This window comes from Brienomyrus brachyistius, chromosome 6, assembly GCF_023856365.1.
Source record: "Brienomyrus brachyistius isolate T26 chromosome 6, BBRACH_0.4, whole genome shotgun sequence".
Taxonomy (NCBI): domain Eukaryota; kingdom Metazoa; phylum Chordata; class Actinopteri; order Osteoglossiformes; family Mormyridae; genus Brienomyrus; species Brienomyrus brachyistius.
In genome coordinates, this window is record NC_064538.1 from 17,991,677 (window position 1) to 18,007,045 (window position 15,369).

The 15,369-nt window shown below is 41.1% G+C and overlaps 1 protein-coding gene across 1 annotated transcript in view; it reads right to left on the reverse strand.

Moving 5' to 3' along the window:
* Positions 1–4,794, reverse strand: part of alcama (activated leukocyte cell adhesion molecule a) — a 42,102-nt gene extending 37,308 nt beyond the window's left edge. The window contains exon 1 of the mRNA XM_049016349.1: positions 4,514–4,794. Coding sequence (XP_048872306.1) covers positions 4,514–4,571 — 58 coding nt within the window. The 5' untranslated portion in view covers positions 4,572–4,794. The remainder of the gene's footprint in view (positions 1–4,513) is intronic.
* Between the last annotated feature and the right edge of the window lie 10,575 nt (positions 4,795–15,369).

The following is a 15,369-nucleotide window of genomic DNA, read 5'->3' on the forward strand; positions in this document are numbered from 1 at the left end:
TAATCTCCCTGCCACTAACATACACCATTAATATCAATACACATACATTACCAGAGCTGTAGTAATGAAAAGATTAGACCAGAAAAGAGACTATTAAATTTCACGTTTAAGCTAACAATGGGGAATCTTCGGAATTAAAACCTTTCTGATATATAAAAATATGTCCAGGGGTATAAGTTATATCATCTCAACATTATCATCAACAACAGACCTGAGCTTGGTGACGACTGGAAACAAACACAGCTAAAGCTGTGATACTAAGACTTTACCTAATGCTACATGAAGCCCAAAGTGACATTACTCTAAAGCGAGGTGGACTGATCTCAGCCTCATCTAGACACGCACATCTCATGGCATGCAGCCCACAGTTACTCTGGCAAGTGGAATGCCGACGTTCCTGCTGACGGATTGAAAGTCGAATAAATAATCTCTTTCATCAAAAAACCCCCCAAAACCTAATTTGAGCTCTCTGTGGGCATCGTTCCCCTGTACTGCATTACAGTCTTATTTCCCTGATGAAAACATTCTTTTTCTAAATTTTCAGTCCGGAGGGAAATGGGAACAGAAAAATGGATGGGAATCTGCTTTTTTTTTTTTGAAAGAATAGGCCCCAATAAGGCCATTAGCAAAACCCTGAAAGCGGCCCCACCTGGGCAAGGGAGGGTCTCGTCCTATAGCAGAGAGACAGAGCGAGAGGTGGAATACACCCAGTGTGGGGGTAGGGCATGGGGGAGGGAATACTGTGCAGCAGTAAAACCAGATGTCTGCGGATCACATGACTCAGGCTAGTTAGCTTTAAAAGCCTTTGATAACTGCGTCCTTATCTCCAGCTGGCCTCCATCTGAGACTGTGCAGGTGACATGGTGGGACTGTATGGATGGTCATCAAAGTTTGCGATTCTGAGCTTCACATCAGGGATCTCCAGCAAAGATAAAGAAGAAAACAACTGATAAAGGATGGTGAGCAAGTCAAGACGTGCTTTTCTAGCTCCAGACAGTTCGCTAAAGTCCAGATACCCCCTGACCTTCTGATGCCACCTGAATGGAATGGTTGGAGTGTAGGCCAATGCATTTGTGCCTCGGACAACTGCCTATGCGAAACTGACCAACAGGTTTGCCTCCCTGGTAGTTAGTCGCCCACCCCTGCCCCCCAATGGATAGCCATCTTGAAAACCCACTTAGGAGAAAGCATATTTCAATTTTAATCTGTTCATTTAGTGTAGTCACACTCATAATCACTTCCTTTGTGACTCACAACCAAAGGTTATCTAGGCATGCTTGATCTACAGATACTTAGTAGGTGTCCAGAAGTCTAGTGCAGATCAAAGCAAGCATGTGAGCCGTTAGACCTGTTCAGAGTTACTGAGGAATGTATGTAAAATACAAAATGTAAAATCCAAACCTTTCACAAGGATTGTTTACAAAAGTAAAAATGAAGCTGTATCCATCAAAGTATTTCCTTGACTTCCTTCAATCAGTATTGTCAACATTTTGAATTTATTCCTGGCAGAGGAATCTTAAGAAAATGTAAATCTCCATGTACACTCTCCGGGGACTTCACCAAAGAAACTCTGAGCTCACCCCACATCCACCTCATTTCATGTGTCGGGACACTTGCTGCAGTGGATCTGTATTTACAGTGACATCACCGAAGCGATACTTCCCCATCTATCAGAAATGGGACTGCAAGATACACAGCGGGGACAGGCAATTTACACATGATTCACAAATGCGTCACTCCCACGAGCTGCAACCGGTGAGGTATTTCTGCTCACGGGGTCTGGCTACGTCATCAGCTAGGGAACTGAAACTGGTTCTGTAATAGCATGCAATAGTAACCAGGTTTTGATATAAACTGTTAGCCAGCCAAGAAGCCATCATACATGTTTGGGTTTAATTTAGAAATCAAAATAAACAAACGGGAAAACCAGTAGTGCGAGTTCTCAGGGGGGTTTACCAAAGTCATGATTTTACATATTAAAAACCCAAGAGGGGATTCGGTCAAAGTTAAATCAGTTCCGTGTTTTTTTTTCTTTTTTGAACGAAATAGATGGAAAGGGGCAGTGTTTCATTCTAGGAAGCTAAAATTAATTGAGCACATAACCTTAGTCTCCCACCGTGGCAAACAGAACAGTTAATCCTGCTTTGCTTGTAGCAGGAATAAGGCCTTTTAGCATACAAGGGAAATCAATCTCTGCTCGAGACAGGCCAGGGAAGAGTCTTTGGGAGGGGGGGACGTTTCCAAAAGTAAGAGGAGGCTGAGGGTGCCAGATTGTTCCTCCCCCCTACTAAGCCGGCATGTTCCAGTCAAATGAATAATGCACCCCCCCCCCAAGCCCACAAGGCAGATCAGATAATCATTTATCTGACAATTTGCATGTTCATTAAAAACTGAAGAACAACAACAATAACAATCAGGACCGGTTGGAGTTCCAGGCTTAGCTATTTACCTAATTCATAGAAGCTGTGGCCAGGGGCAACTGAAACTGATATGCATCAAAACACCACACCCAGTTTTGATCTTTGCTTTTTTTTAATGCTACCAGCAAGGGAACTGCTTTCCCTCCAAAAACAGGCGACCAACTAAAGTAATACCAAGCAAAAACACAAATTAAACCACCGAAGAATGACAGAAATGTCCTTAAACGTGAGAATGATCTGTCCCTCGCCAAAAAAAGACACTGACGACAGCTGAGCCAAACTAAACTATGTGAGTGTGTGTTTTTTTAAAGCCATAAAAATACCGCCGGTCAGCTTTATCTATGTAGGGATTCTAGGCTAATCACAGCACAAGAACAAAACGTTTCGTTTCCAAGTCTTCAAGCCCCCACGTTGTGTCTCACTAAATGTACACTTCTCCCAGGTATCGTACCATCTGTTACGCTACATAATCCGCATAGTCAGGGCACCCCCGTTTTATTTTTTGTTAAACCACCCATCATCCTAAAATCTGACATGCCACTCCCTATTCACAGCACCCACCCCCCTCCAATCTAGTCACACAAAAGCCCCTATCAGGAAACCAGCATCAGAAAGCTTCGTTCGTCTCAGTTTCTTTTTAAACTCCCCTCCCACCCATATTTGTAATATTCCCAAAAACACCCGATGTAACAGATATTTTAATTTATGTCCCTTCACACAAAAGGGATCACCTTCATATACGCATAAACTAATTCAATATCCGAAACAAGGCTTCTGTAAGATTTTCTATGTCACGTTAATAGAAGTCACAGGTGTGATATCACCAGGCAACGTCCAATGAACAATCATACGTAAGCAATTTTATTAACATGTGCTAACTAACTTTTTAAACACAGGGTTAAATATGATTACTATGCGACTGAGACATTGCCTACTTAGGAAAACTGAAACCAAAACCCGCTAACCGGTAGCTGGTTTTGGTGTATAATTTAACTCTACCACATACTTTTTCCAATACCGCGACCAGTATTTATACAAAGTGCATGATAATAACATTATTATAATAGTAAAAGCCAGGAGTCTGACCTGGCTGTGACGGCGATTCACTTGGGCAACACCGGTCTCTAATGTGGCACTATTTAAACATTTTACTATTTAAACATAGTAAAACATTACGCTGATATTATCCCGTCCGGATGACTTAATTAAAATTACGCCTCTACCCTGCTTAATGAAAAGGTAAACACCTGACAGTAGATATTAAAAAAAGAATCATAAAGCGCTTCAGCTGGCGGAAAAAAACAGCTCCTTCTCCCTAGTAGCCTAGTAATCACATCATCTGTGTTTTCCATATTTAAGCTGAATATTGGTTTACAAAAAACAATTATTTCCATAAATAAATACCAATTAATGTAAGAAAAATAAGTTCCGCACAGTTCTGCATTGTCGCTGAATAATGGTGTTATGACGTCACCGTCGCGGACTTTTTCCTTTCATTTTTCAAAACGCTCTGTCATTCAGTCGCATCCTTTCTTCTATAATCCTTTAAGTGTTTCTAACATTTTTCCTACTGCATGGTAGACAGTCATGCTACTTCGCCGTGATCTGTAGCCTGCAGCGGTTACTACCAAAAAGCGCTAGTGCCTGCTAAATAGATGCGGCATCAATAACGAGTCACGTTTTGTCGAAATACTGTATTTTTAGTTACGGGAAACGGTAGCCCAGTATTCTAATTACATCTCAGTCAAACGATAATGATTAAATACTTTCATAACTCATCAACCGAAACTTCAATGACTGGAATTTACTGCATTTCCGAATGTTTAACTTCTAACTTGGGACACGCATTGTGTTACCAGCACCTGATTTCAGTGTTTGAAAACAATAAATATTATAATATATATATATATCCTTACTTTGGTCTAAAAACATGTGTTGGAATAATTACGTATCATATTTATATTACATTAACATCGACGTGACAACGTTGCGCCTTCCGTTCTAAAAAACCTCGTCACACGTGTCCGGTACACAAAACGACGGCGTAAACACACGTTTTAAAACAACCGGTTATAAAAAGTAATATTAATTACCTTGAGGCAACAGAGTGAGTGTAAACAAGGCACAAAGAAAGCAGACAGGAGAAGACATCCTTCACGATTCGCAGTTACTTTGGATATTGTTTCCTCCGAATATCCCTCACTGCGATATGACTTTTTCTCTTCTAGCTCTCTTTCTCTGGACGTGTTGAATGGCTGACGAAGCGTTTGAGTTATTTTCCACAGTACTCGCAAGCCTATTTCAAGTGCGGAGAAAGCCTCCGATCCGCTCTGCCGCTGGTACCGAGCAGGTGAATGAGCTGAGCGCCTCGCTGGAGGGTCTGTCGGCCGGCTCCGCCCTCACCCCACCCTCCCTCTACATCACGGCAGTTACGCTTGCAGGGAATCTCAGAGAAACCTTCCGGGGAATTCCTGCGAAATATGCTTATGTCGTTTATCTCTGTTTCGGTAGTAATGTTTTTTTTTTTTTTTTTTGCCGTGCTACTTAAAATGCAGTATGAGACATTTTTTCGACTGCTGTTTATTAATGGTGACACGAATATATTTGTCACAGTACATTTAAGTTCATACTCGATGTAATACACATATTTTACTTACTTTCCTTTTGTAATACATTAAAATTAAACCCTTAGAGTAATGATATCAGACGGTCCATCAATCTCCGTCCAGACGATTTGAGTTTTAGAATTAATGGTCCGATGGATTCAATGTTTACTGTCCTGACAGGAATTCAGTTCAATATTTGCAATTGTCACTTGTCATTGTCCAGTTATTTACACTGGAATGAAACTTAAATAAAAGCTAACATTGTGTTCTGTGACACCAATCACTTCGCAGTTCGTGGAGGTGCATTCAGATAAATTAGTTTTAAACTATTTTCAGAATTATATATGCATGGGATCGACTTAGAGAGTAAGAAACCACTTCATAGCTTTCGCGATCGGCGATTCTCTATCCTGTAATAGAGGATAGTTGTATAATTAGCTCAAACACGTGTTAGCCATATTTCAACAATGGGACAGATGAACTATTATCATTAAAGGCAAGGGGGAGGTTGTTAAATATACTGTGTCAAGCTCATCTTGAATGATACCTTGTTTTCTAGAACTGAAACAATTTATAGACGTGGGTATTCCTTCCCAAATTCATTTAAATCATCAATGAGAATATTAAATTAACGAGTACTATGGTGTTTAAAGACAGAAAGATGCAACTAAATGTTGTATGTTAAAATCCAGGTAGGTAGTGCCTTTGTACCCTTGAGGTACTTAATCTTTATTACTCCAGTAGAATATACAGTTGAACACAAGCACTATCTTAACAACTAAACTATATTAATAGCAAACTGTTAGAAATGGGGATATATGTCACTTTGACGGGCCCATTTGTAACTGACAATTTTATTCTATATGTAGTGTTTGTGTTACTCATGGATATGAGGTTACTCTCTACCTTAGTAAATGTTATTATACACAACAGAGAAATGCAATATCCTGTTACATTTGATAGTCAATTTGCTTCTTCGTTTTTACTCCTAGGATTAGGATAACGTCCATTAGTGAATACATAAACGCACCTGTAATACTGTTAAAGCAAGCGTCGGCAAGCCTATTATTTCCTTGTAGTGATTTCAAATGCGCCCACCCGTCCGCTCTGACCTGTTAGAAAAGATATAGTGGTCGGGTGTGGGGTGGGGTGGGGGGTGTCGACGCTGGGAGATGATCAATCATTACCATCTCCTTTCACCCAGCCCCAGTTGTACTGTTTTTATGACCTCTGATGGTACGATCCCAATTTGCATGTACCAATTCACACCCCCTGCAACTGGATTAACAAAACATTTAGAGTTTGCATTTCTTTTTATCATGTTCATCTCAGAAGTACTCAACCAGTGGCTTTGTCCTATTCGGACCCACTTGGTCCACACTACCACACTTAGCATGCGTTCACGATTTATTAACATCATTATTCAGCGACAATGCAGAATTGCGCGGAACTTATGAAGTGCAGTGCACTTTATGCAAACTTTATATTATATACCGCATACGAGCAGTCTTTGGGTAAATAAACACACGACAATGCACCGTATCAGTGACGACAAACACAATATTCACATCAAACACAGGGGGGTCTGTAGGCTTATCAGAGCCAAACATGCGTAAAAATAATGCTGCCTTCCCGTAGTCCTACTTCCCAAGTCCAGATTTATGTTGCATTCACGTGTAATCGGAATTATGGTAAAGATGAGTCGTCGACTGGGACGTTGCACATGAGCGCCCCCTCAACTCGTACTTTCGAGTGGGGAATTTCGTTATCGTTAGCTGTTTTCTGTGTCCATCTGTAATCAGTGTGCACTTTGCTTCATATAGAACAATGCTATTTTGTTCATTCTATATATAGCAAATGGACGTCAACCTTTCATTAGCTCACGCTGGCTAAAATTGTGCGTCCCCCATTTCTTCCCCATTTTGCTCCGACAAGAAAGCACTTCAACAGACACTCGTAATTTCGACTTTATTCTGCAGCGGCGAACACAACATTTTTTTCTCACCCGGGGCTCATTTATAAAGGCTTTGCGCGAACGAAAAAGACGAGAAACATTGTTGCGCACATTTGTACGAAGATTTTGTCATTTATCAGGAAAAACGTTCCATTAAATAGTTCGCAGACTTGCGAAGCAGAGCAACCGTACGTAGGTTTTGGAGGAAACAAAAAAAAATCTACATCTAGAGTTCAGATATAAATGTACATCTAAGTTGCATCTACAGTTCGTTTTAGTGCTAGGTGAAATGCGAGTTAATACATAAACATTCTTATTATATATTATATATATATAATAATATTCCCACGTGTAATAGGCACAAAAACTGTCGAATTGTGCTATAAACAGCATTTTCGAATTATTTGGAGATCACAGTAATTATTTTTCCAATGATGTTTTGTGGCTTATCAACCGTTTTAGACTGCCAAGAGCGATTCTAATGGAATTAATTTTGTGATGAATTGGCCCAGCTCTAGAACTTCCTGCATTACGAAATCATGATCTGAACTGTACATCTTTAAGTACTGACTACACTTGTATTCTGACGCCAACATTTCAGCATTTTAAGACACAGTAATGTCAGTTGTAGTTATATATATATATATGTGGATGGTTCTTACTCCCCTTTCACCAACCATATAGAGTAGAGGATCACCAGTTCAATGATGTTAAATCTGGCCATTTTGTTCTGCCATTGTCCAGCTTGTTGAGCTAACAATGGCAGATGTATCACCAAATAAAATGGTTTCCGGTTCTTTTACTTAGAACACGAAAGCCTACACTTCACATTCCTTTTTTCCCTCTCGTTAGCGGTTCCATTGTCTCTGAAATGGCGGTAGACTTGCACACATACGAATATTTAGAAAAATGGGATTGATAGCCTAAGGCCTGATTCACAAAGCAGGATTTCTTGCTTAGCCCGATAACTTGTGGGATTTAAGGTAGTCTGGGCTAAATGTAAGTGAACAAAGATAAAGTCCATTTAAACTGGGGTGCCTTAAATGTGACAAGTTATATGGCTAAGCAAGAAATCCTGCTTTGTGAAACAGGCCCCTGTATGATGTGTGTCTTGGTTTATGCAAGTATAAATCTGACTTTTACTGTTCATACAAACAGTAGTGGTGTCAGAAATCATAGCCTGGGTGGGACTACAGAAAGTTAGGAGGGCTGGTCCCATAACGATTCACTTGGTGACAAAATCAAACTACAAACTGAGGTACATTTTTTAAATTAGTTTTTAAATGACCCTGCCTCGTGCCCATTGCTTCCGGGATAGGTTCCGGGACCCCCGCGACCCAGTAGGATAAGCGGTTTGGAAAATGGATGGATGGATGGATGGATGGAAATTATGAGTTCAGGGTGCAACTATGAGCAACTTCCAAGTCGGCAAGTCGTATTTACAATCATTCTGATAGCACATGAAGGGAGCATAAGTTTCAATTTAAGCGTGAAAAGTTGTATAACAGATGTTTACGTAGCCTGGGTTACAGTGAAGGACAACCCCGAACACAACCAACACAAATGGCAACATAGGCTGGGCGATATGGACCAAAAACCACAGCTTGATATTTTTAGGCAGAATAGTGATACTCAGCAAACATCACAGCCTTTTCTAGGAAATGGGCTAGATGTTCACTTTTAAGTCAAAGCCACATGTGTGATGTCATGAACAATTTTATTAAAACTGTGTGGTCAAAACGAAATGCAAATACAGGCTCTCCTCCACTGTTTACAAATTTACAAATATACAACTATAACTATTAAATACAGACATTTCCATCATTGCAAACAGACGTCCCAAAGTCAAAAATAAATTGTCTATATCTGTGTTTCATAGGTCCAATAAAGCAGCTCTGACATAAAAGCATTCCACTCCATCCATGTCTATCACTGCTCTTAAATCATAAGGTTATTATTCATGAACAAAAAAACTAAATCGAAAAAGTATTTAGCAAATGGCTCTAAAAACAGAAACAAGACAACAATTGAAAGTGCTTTTAATAACTGGGTAGACCATAATTTTACTGCATTACCTCTTATTTTCCTCTTCAGATACAAAGTGTCATGCCCTCCGGCGCTTGAACCAACATGGCTGCCTTCAATTAGCACTAATCAGAGGCTGTTAACTTAAGCCGTGTCCAAACCCCAGGTCAGTTCAAGAATTGTCGCTACTGTTTTTTGTCTAATTCCGCTCCGCCCTGCTCGTCTCGCCAGACCTTCTTGCTTCTCCTGTCCAAGCCCCTTTCTTGTCCTGCCTCTCCTCCATTGTCCTGATCATGACCCCTCAGTGTTTCCTGTCCACGTTATCGGACAGATCTCCCCAGCGCCTGGACATCCGGACCCTGTTTTTCCGGCAACGACTCTGCCTGCCCATCCCACTGTGCTTGTTTGCCTCAGTCTTGAAACTTAAGCTCAGCCTTGCAAGTATCTCCCCCGACTGGTGTGTCCTCTACACCAAGTCCCACTGTCCAAGAAATCCCTGTGCACTTGGGCTCTTTATATATACACTTGCGCACTTTGTGTCTTACGTCGTTACGCAACATCACAGTGCGCGGTACTTCAGCAAGCATGGCCCAAGTGTGCTCAGTGGGACAAAGTCAGTACCTGGGTAGGGTATTCTGATTATTGAGATTTCTTTGTCCTTTTCGACTTTACCGGTAAGCACCAATCCCTGACACCCTACGAATAATGCGGAACCGCAAGACCATATTGGCACTCCTGAATTGTTGCCTTTGTTCTCTATGAGATGATATCTGCCTGCTTCTTAACGGAGTGAGAAGCCAGTTTGTAGCAGAATAAGAATGCCCCATGAAAAAATGTGATCGGGACCATTCAGGTCGAGAAAAAACAGCAGATGTGTGGTGCTTTAATTCTTTTTACCTTTCAGTTTCATACTGCATCTCACTGGCAGCCTACTTCAGTCAAAAGTAGATGGATCCATGTTACATTTTTCAGAACAGTTAGGACTGACCAGAAAAAACAAGTATCTAGAGGCAAAATGTTACCAGATATCCGCATAACTTAAATGCCATCTTGACAAAAAAGAAGCAAATACTGCATGGATGGTGCAGTGCGCAGCTGGTGATACTGATTTACTCTGTGGGAAGGAGCTGCACAGTGATCCGCAGTGTCACCTGAAGATAAAGCGACCACAGTGACTGCATGTAATTGAGTTGTACGACACTTGCATTGATTAATGCCCTCACACCAAATAATTGATTTCCTTAAATAAGCCGATGTGAGAACATCTCACGTTAACTAATTGTTAGCGTATCGCAATCAAACACTAGAGATGGATTGATCTGGCCAACTGGAACAGATAGTCTAGTACTGTAAGCTGTGGAGTTCAAATAGAAATATTATGAACCTTTTTTTGTGAGTGTAACTCTTACCCATTACTACATGTGTATGCCTTATTTACACAATGGATTCTCTTGTAGTTCGTACAAACTTAGTCCTCATGGTGTCTTATTTAAATAACTATTCTGTTAGGTTTTTGCAAATATTTCTTAATGTACTATATAGCTTTTACTCAAGTACTACCTTGCATTTTTTACTGGTCATTCATTGGAGGCTCGGCCTAGCTGTACTTACGTCTGGTTGCTTGGCTCTGATGTGCCATAGCCTATTCCTTTCTTGTATGCTGATTTAGTCAAAAGCATCTGCTAAAAATAAATCAAAATATATAAATTACTTTAATGATATTATATTAGGGGCGGCATGGTGGAGTTTGCATGTTCTCCCCATGTCGGTTTCCTCCGGGTACTCCAGTTTCCCCCCCACAGTCCAAAAACATGCTATAGCTAATTGGAGTTGCTAAATTGCCCATAGGTGTGCATGTGCGAGTGAATGGTGTGTGAATGTGCCCTGCGATGGGCTGGACCCCCATCCTAGGTTGTTCCCTGCCTCGTGCCCATTGCTTCCGGGATAGGCTCCGGACCCCCCCACGACCCAGTAGGATAAGCGGTTCGGAAAATGGATGGATGGATATTGTATTACTTGTGACTGAGAGAGCTCTCTATGTTCTAATGCCCTTGTTGCACATGGCCAATAAAATACCTTGAAATTTCTAGTAAGTGGCACATGAAGAAGTACTCGTTATTCAAAAATCCTTCCCTCCAAAGTGGACCAGCAGGTGACACGGACTCACAGTGAACAAGCATCTGATAGACTTGGTACTTGTGATAAATTGTAACGACTCCCATGCAAAGAAACCTAACCCATAATGACTGTATTTACCTACAACTGCCCTCTGATTTTTTAACTTTCCGACTGAGACCCCCACCCAAAGCTGCCTCATGTAGAAAAGGACATTCCCTGTTCACAGTAGGGGAATAGGAAAAACACAACCTTCTTTCCAGTACCACCCTACACATTTTCCAGTGACACTGACATGGAATCTGTAAGAATGTATCGTTTGTTAGCACACTGTACCCAGGACAACCATCCACAGAATGGGAGGGTATCATTTCGCTACATAATCATTCCGGATATGGGATACAATATATATATGAAAATTAAATAAAAAAAGAACTTCCTTTTAAAACGTAACCCATAACTTATTAAGGTTACGTCTCCCCTCAGGTGTGCCTTATGCAAAGAAAGCCTGAAAGAGGAACTTGGAATAAAAAAAACGAGATTGGTGTCCAAAAAAAAAAGATGAAAGTTAAATCCTCATACATAACTTCTACAAAACGATTTCAAGGCATATTTTTATATGTAAAACTTAACATACAGTATGTGTATATATATATATATATATATGCGCATATGTGTGTGTGTGTGTGTGTGTGTGTGTTGTAGCGCATTCAAAATGCAGCAGCTCAAATTGTCACCAGGAGCAGGAAGTTTCAACGCATAACCTCCGTTCTTAGTTCCCCACACTGGCTTCCTGTAAGGTTCAGGACTGAGCTCAAAGTTCTCCTACTTACATGTAAGGCACTCAAAGGTGTAGCTCATGCCAATCTAACAGAATTACTTCAAGATTATAAGCCCCATCGTCCACTCAGATCACAGAATGCAGGTTTCCTTGTCCTTCCACATATAAATACAGTGACAGCGGGCAGTGATGCATTCTGCTACAGGGCCCACATTGTGGAATGGTGTGCCAGCACATGTTCAGGATGCTGAATCGATCTCAGTATTTAAATCTCGACTGAAGACCTATTACTTTAGCCACGTAACGCACCGTAATTATGGCTACAGGTGCTGCTCTACATGCCTTTTTTATCGACTATGCTTGCCCAATAAGGTGCCTATACACCTTAGGTGACTAGCCATGCTCTCTGCCTTCCCGCGTGTCCAGGTGGTTCCTGGGATGGGCACCATCTGAGCTGGAGTCCTGGTTCAGTCCCAGAGAAAGGTGACACTGTGGATGTGACTCACGAGCTGTAACATCACGGGTGCTGCCTTCAATCTGCGACCCTGCACAGGCCAGTGTGGAGGACAGACTCCACACTGGACTTTGACTTTGAGCTTGACCACAGTTTACACCTTTTCTTTTAGCAAGCAAGCCCATGCTTTGTTTTTCAATAATGTTAGCATGTCCAGGGGGGGGTTGGGCAGCCAGTTGACCTTTGACCCCCAGAGGTTTTTTTTTTCCTTTAAAAAAAACTTTACAGTTTTGGTTCCTCTGCTCCATTGTCACCTGGCTTTCTTTATATCTTCGTTTATTTGTCTACCCTTTTCCTTGTTTTTGCATTATTCTGTCTTAATGATGTATCACAACCAGACCCATGCACCGTGGGATGACCCTATTGTGAAAGGCACTACATGAAAATAAATTGAATTGAATACATTCACACGCACACACACACACACACATGCATGCACAGTCGGGTAAACAAATCTTTATGGGAACCATTCATTAATTTATATGGGAAAAATGCTAACGCTGACTATGACAACCTTAACCCCTACCCAGCCCTAACCATAGTAACCAAGCAAAATACAAGGCTTTTTGCATTTGCGTTTTCATTGCCATCACAGATGTTTATTAAATTAAGTTTTCCCTTATGGGGACCAGGAAACTGGAAAAAATGGGTATTTATCACGTTGTAGGGACATTGTGTCCCCATAAGGTAAGGTACACCAGCTCACAAACTTAATTACTAAATTAAGTTTGGCTTATTTTATTTTCTTTTGGATAAAAAAGATAAAAATCTAATTCCTATTCAAATCCAAGGCAAAGCCTATTTCAATGCCAATAGATGAAAAACATGAAACATAGAAATCAATTTATGTACATAATTAACATTCACTTGCACATTGTATCTTGTAATGAATTAATAATTGACATATTATGGTATTACTAAACAGTCACTGATGTTTCCCCTTGTGTTTTGTAGTGGAAAAACAAAGTCTTGATTTTTGCTTGATGTCTGGAAAATTATTACATTACGCTTAGATACCCAATACATTCATTCTGATTTAAACAGCTATGTTGGCCTGTAAACACCAAATGGAACACTGTGAACATTCCTGCTTTCATTCCTAGTACTCATGCAATTATTACATATGAAAATAAGAGATTGTTAAAAGAACATGTCGTATGTAACTGAAATAGTGCATTAAACCTGCAGATGTATCGAAGCTTTCCGGTGTGTTTTTTTCCATTAGCATTATTAGTGCCGTTTAGCTTCAGCCTCAGGCCTTCTGCAGCTCAAAGGCCATTAAGTCAAGCACCAGACAAGGAATTCAGACACATGGGACATTTGAAATTGAATGCAGTGACATATCAGATGTTTACTTACAAGCACAATATTCCTGTCTACTGTGGATGGTGAACTGATGGATTAGGACAGGAGGGAGGCATTGTGGGATTGCCGTCGATATTTTTGACCTTAGGTATGAAGAAGTTGTCCATATGTGCCGTCTTGTTCATAATGTAAGTTGCGTACGCCTCTGTTTCTCAAGTCACGATTTGGGTCATAGGCAAGTGAATAAATAGAGATGTGGTCGTGTCTCGAGCGTATTAAGGGAAGAATAGCTTGGTGAGGTCAAGAGCGGCGAGAGACTGACGAGAAGGGGGGCTGGAGTTGAATGTTTGCTGCAGAAGCAGGAAGTTGCGCTATTGATAATGTATTGCAATATGACAGGTTGTACTAATGTGGAAAACTTTGTATGCATAATGGATATATAAGCTCAACATAATAGTAGCCAGGGTATTGAACAATGGGGGTGCAGATTCAATAGGGGATGGGTTCTGTGACAGACTTTGAGAGCAAGGAAATAGGGGAGGTCAGACAGTGCAGAATGTGCTGTGATAAGAAAGGTACATTGAGGGGGGTTTAAGTCATGTGATGATTGCGGGATGGGGTAATTAAGGGGTAACCAAGTGAACTAGTCAAACGTAATGTGCCTCTCGAGGTAGCAACCAATCAGAATTGATATGCCTCTTGAAGTAATAACCAATCGTAAACTGATGAGATTTTTGATTGGTGATTTGCTTTGTGGACAAGTATATAAAGTGCAATTATTGTTTGTTCAGTGTGTCACCACCTTGGGATGGGGACACTGTAGCTTTTTGCTTCTTTTCTGCTTATTAAAGAAACTTTACCTTACAAAGTCTCAATGTGAATTATTTTCAAGAATTTCATCAAGTATTTCGGTAAGGGACAAGGGTTGGTCCAGTAGTGATAGTGTTAGTGAATATTTTATCTTCCACACTACGTGCAGCAGGCATGTAGTATTGGAGCTTTGGAAGTGCTGGGCTGCCTTTGCAAAATATATGTCACCCAGAAGAAATGCTGCCTAATCATAAAGGGCAACAATTATTAATAAGGCATAAAGCTGTGCGACATGCCACCATCCATCTTCCAACCACTTATCCTGGTCAGGGTACCATGGGGCTTTGGAGCCTGTCCCAGGCAGCATAGTGCAGAGCTTCACCTTGGATGGGAATCTAGTCCGTCACATACTTGGGACAATTCAGAGACACAAATTAACATAAATGCACATGAACTCTGCCAACACAAAACGGGCGCAGGAAACCCACTGCGCATCCAGGCCACCTTGAAATGACATTGTGATTTCTCATATGATTTTTTAAATTGGAGAAAATTGTTTCTTTTAAGTGGTGCAGTGGTTAGCACTGTTGCCTCACACCTTTGGGACCCGGGTTCGAGTCTCCGCCTCGGTCACATGTATGTGGAGTTTGCATGTACTCTCCATGTCGTCGTGGGGTTTCCTCCGGGTTCTCCGGTTTCCCCCCACAGTCCAAAAACATGCTGAGGCTAATTGGACTTGCTAAATTGCTCATAGGAGTGCATGGGTGAGTGAATGGTGTGTGAGTGTGCCCTGCGATGGGCTGGCCCCCCATCCTGGGTTGTTCCCTGCCTTGTGCCCA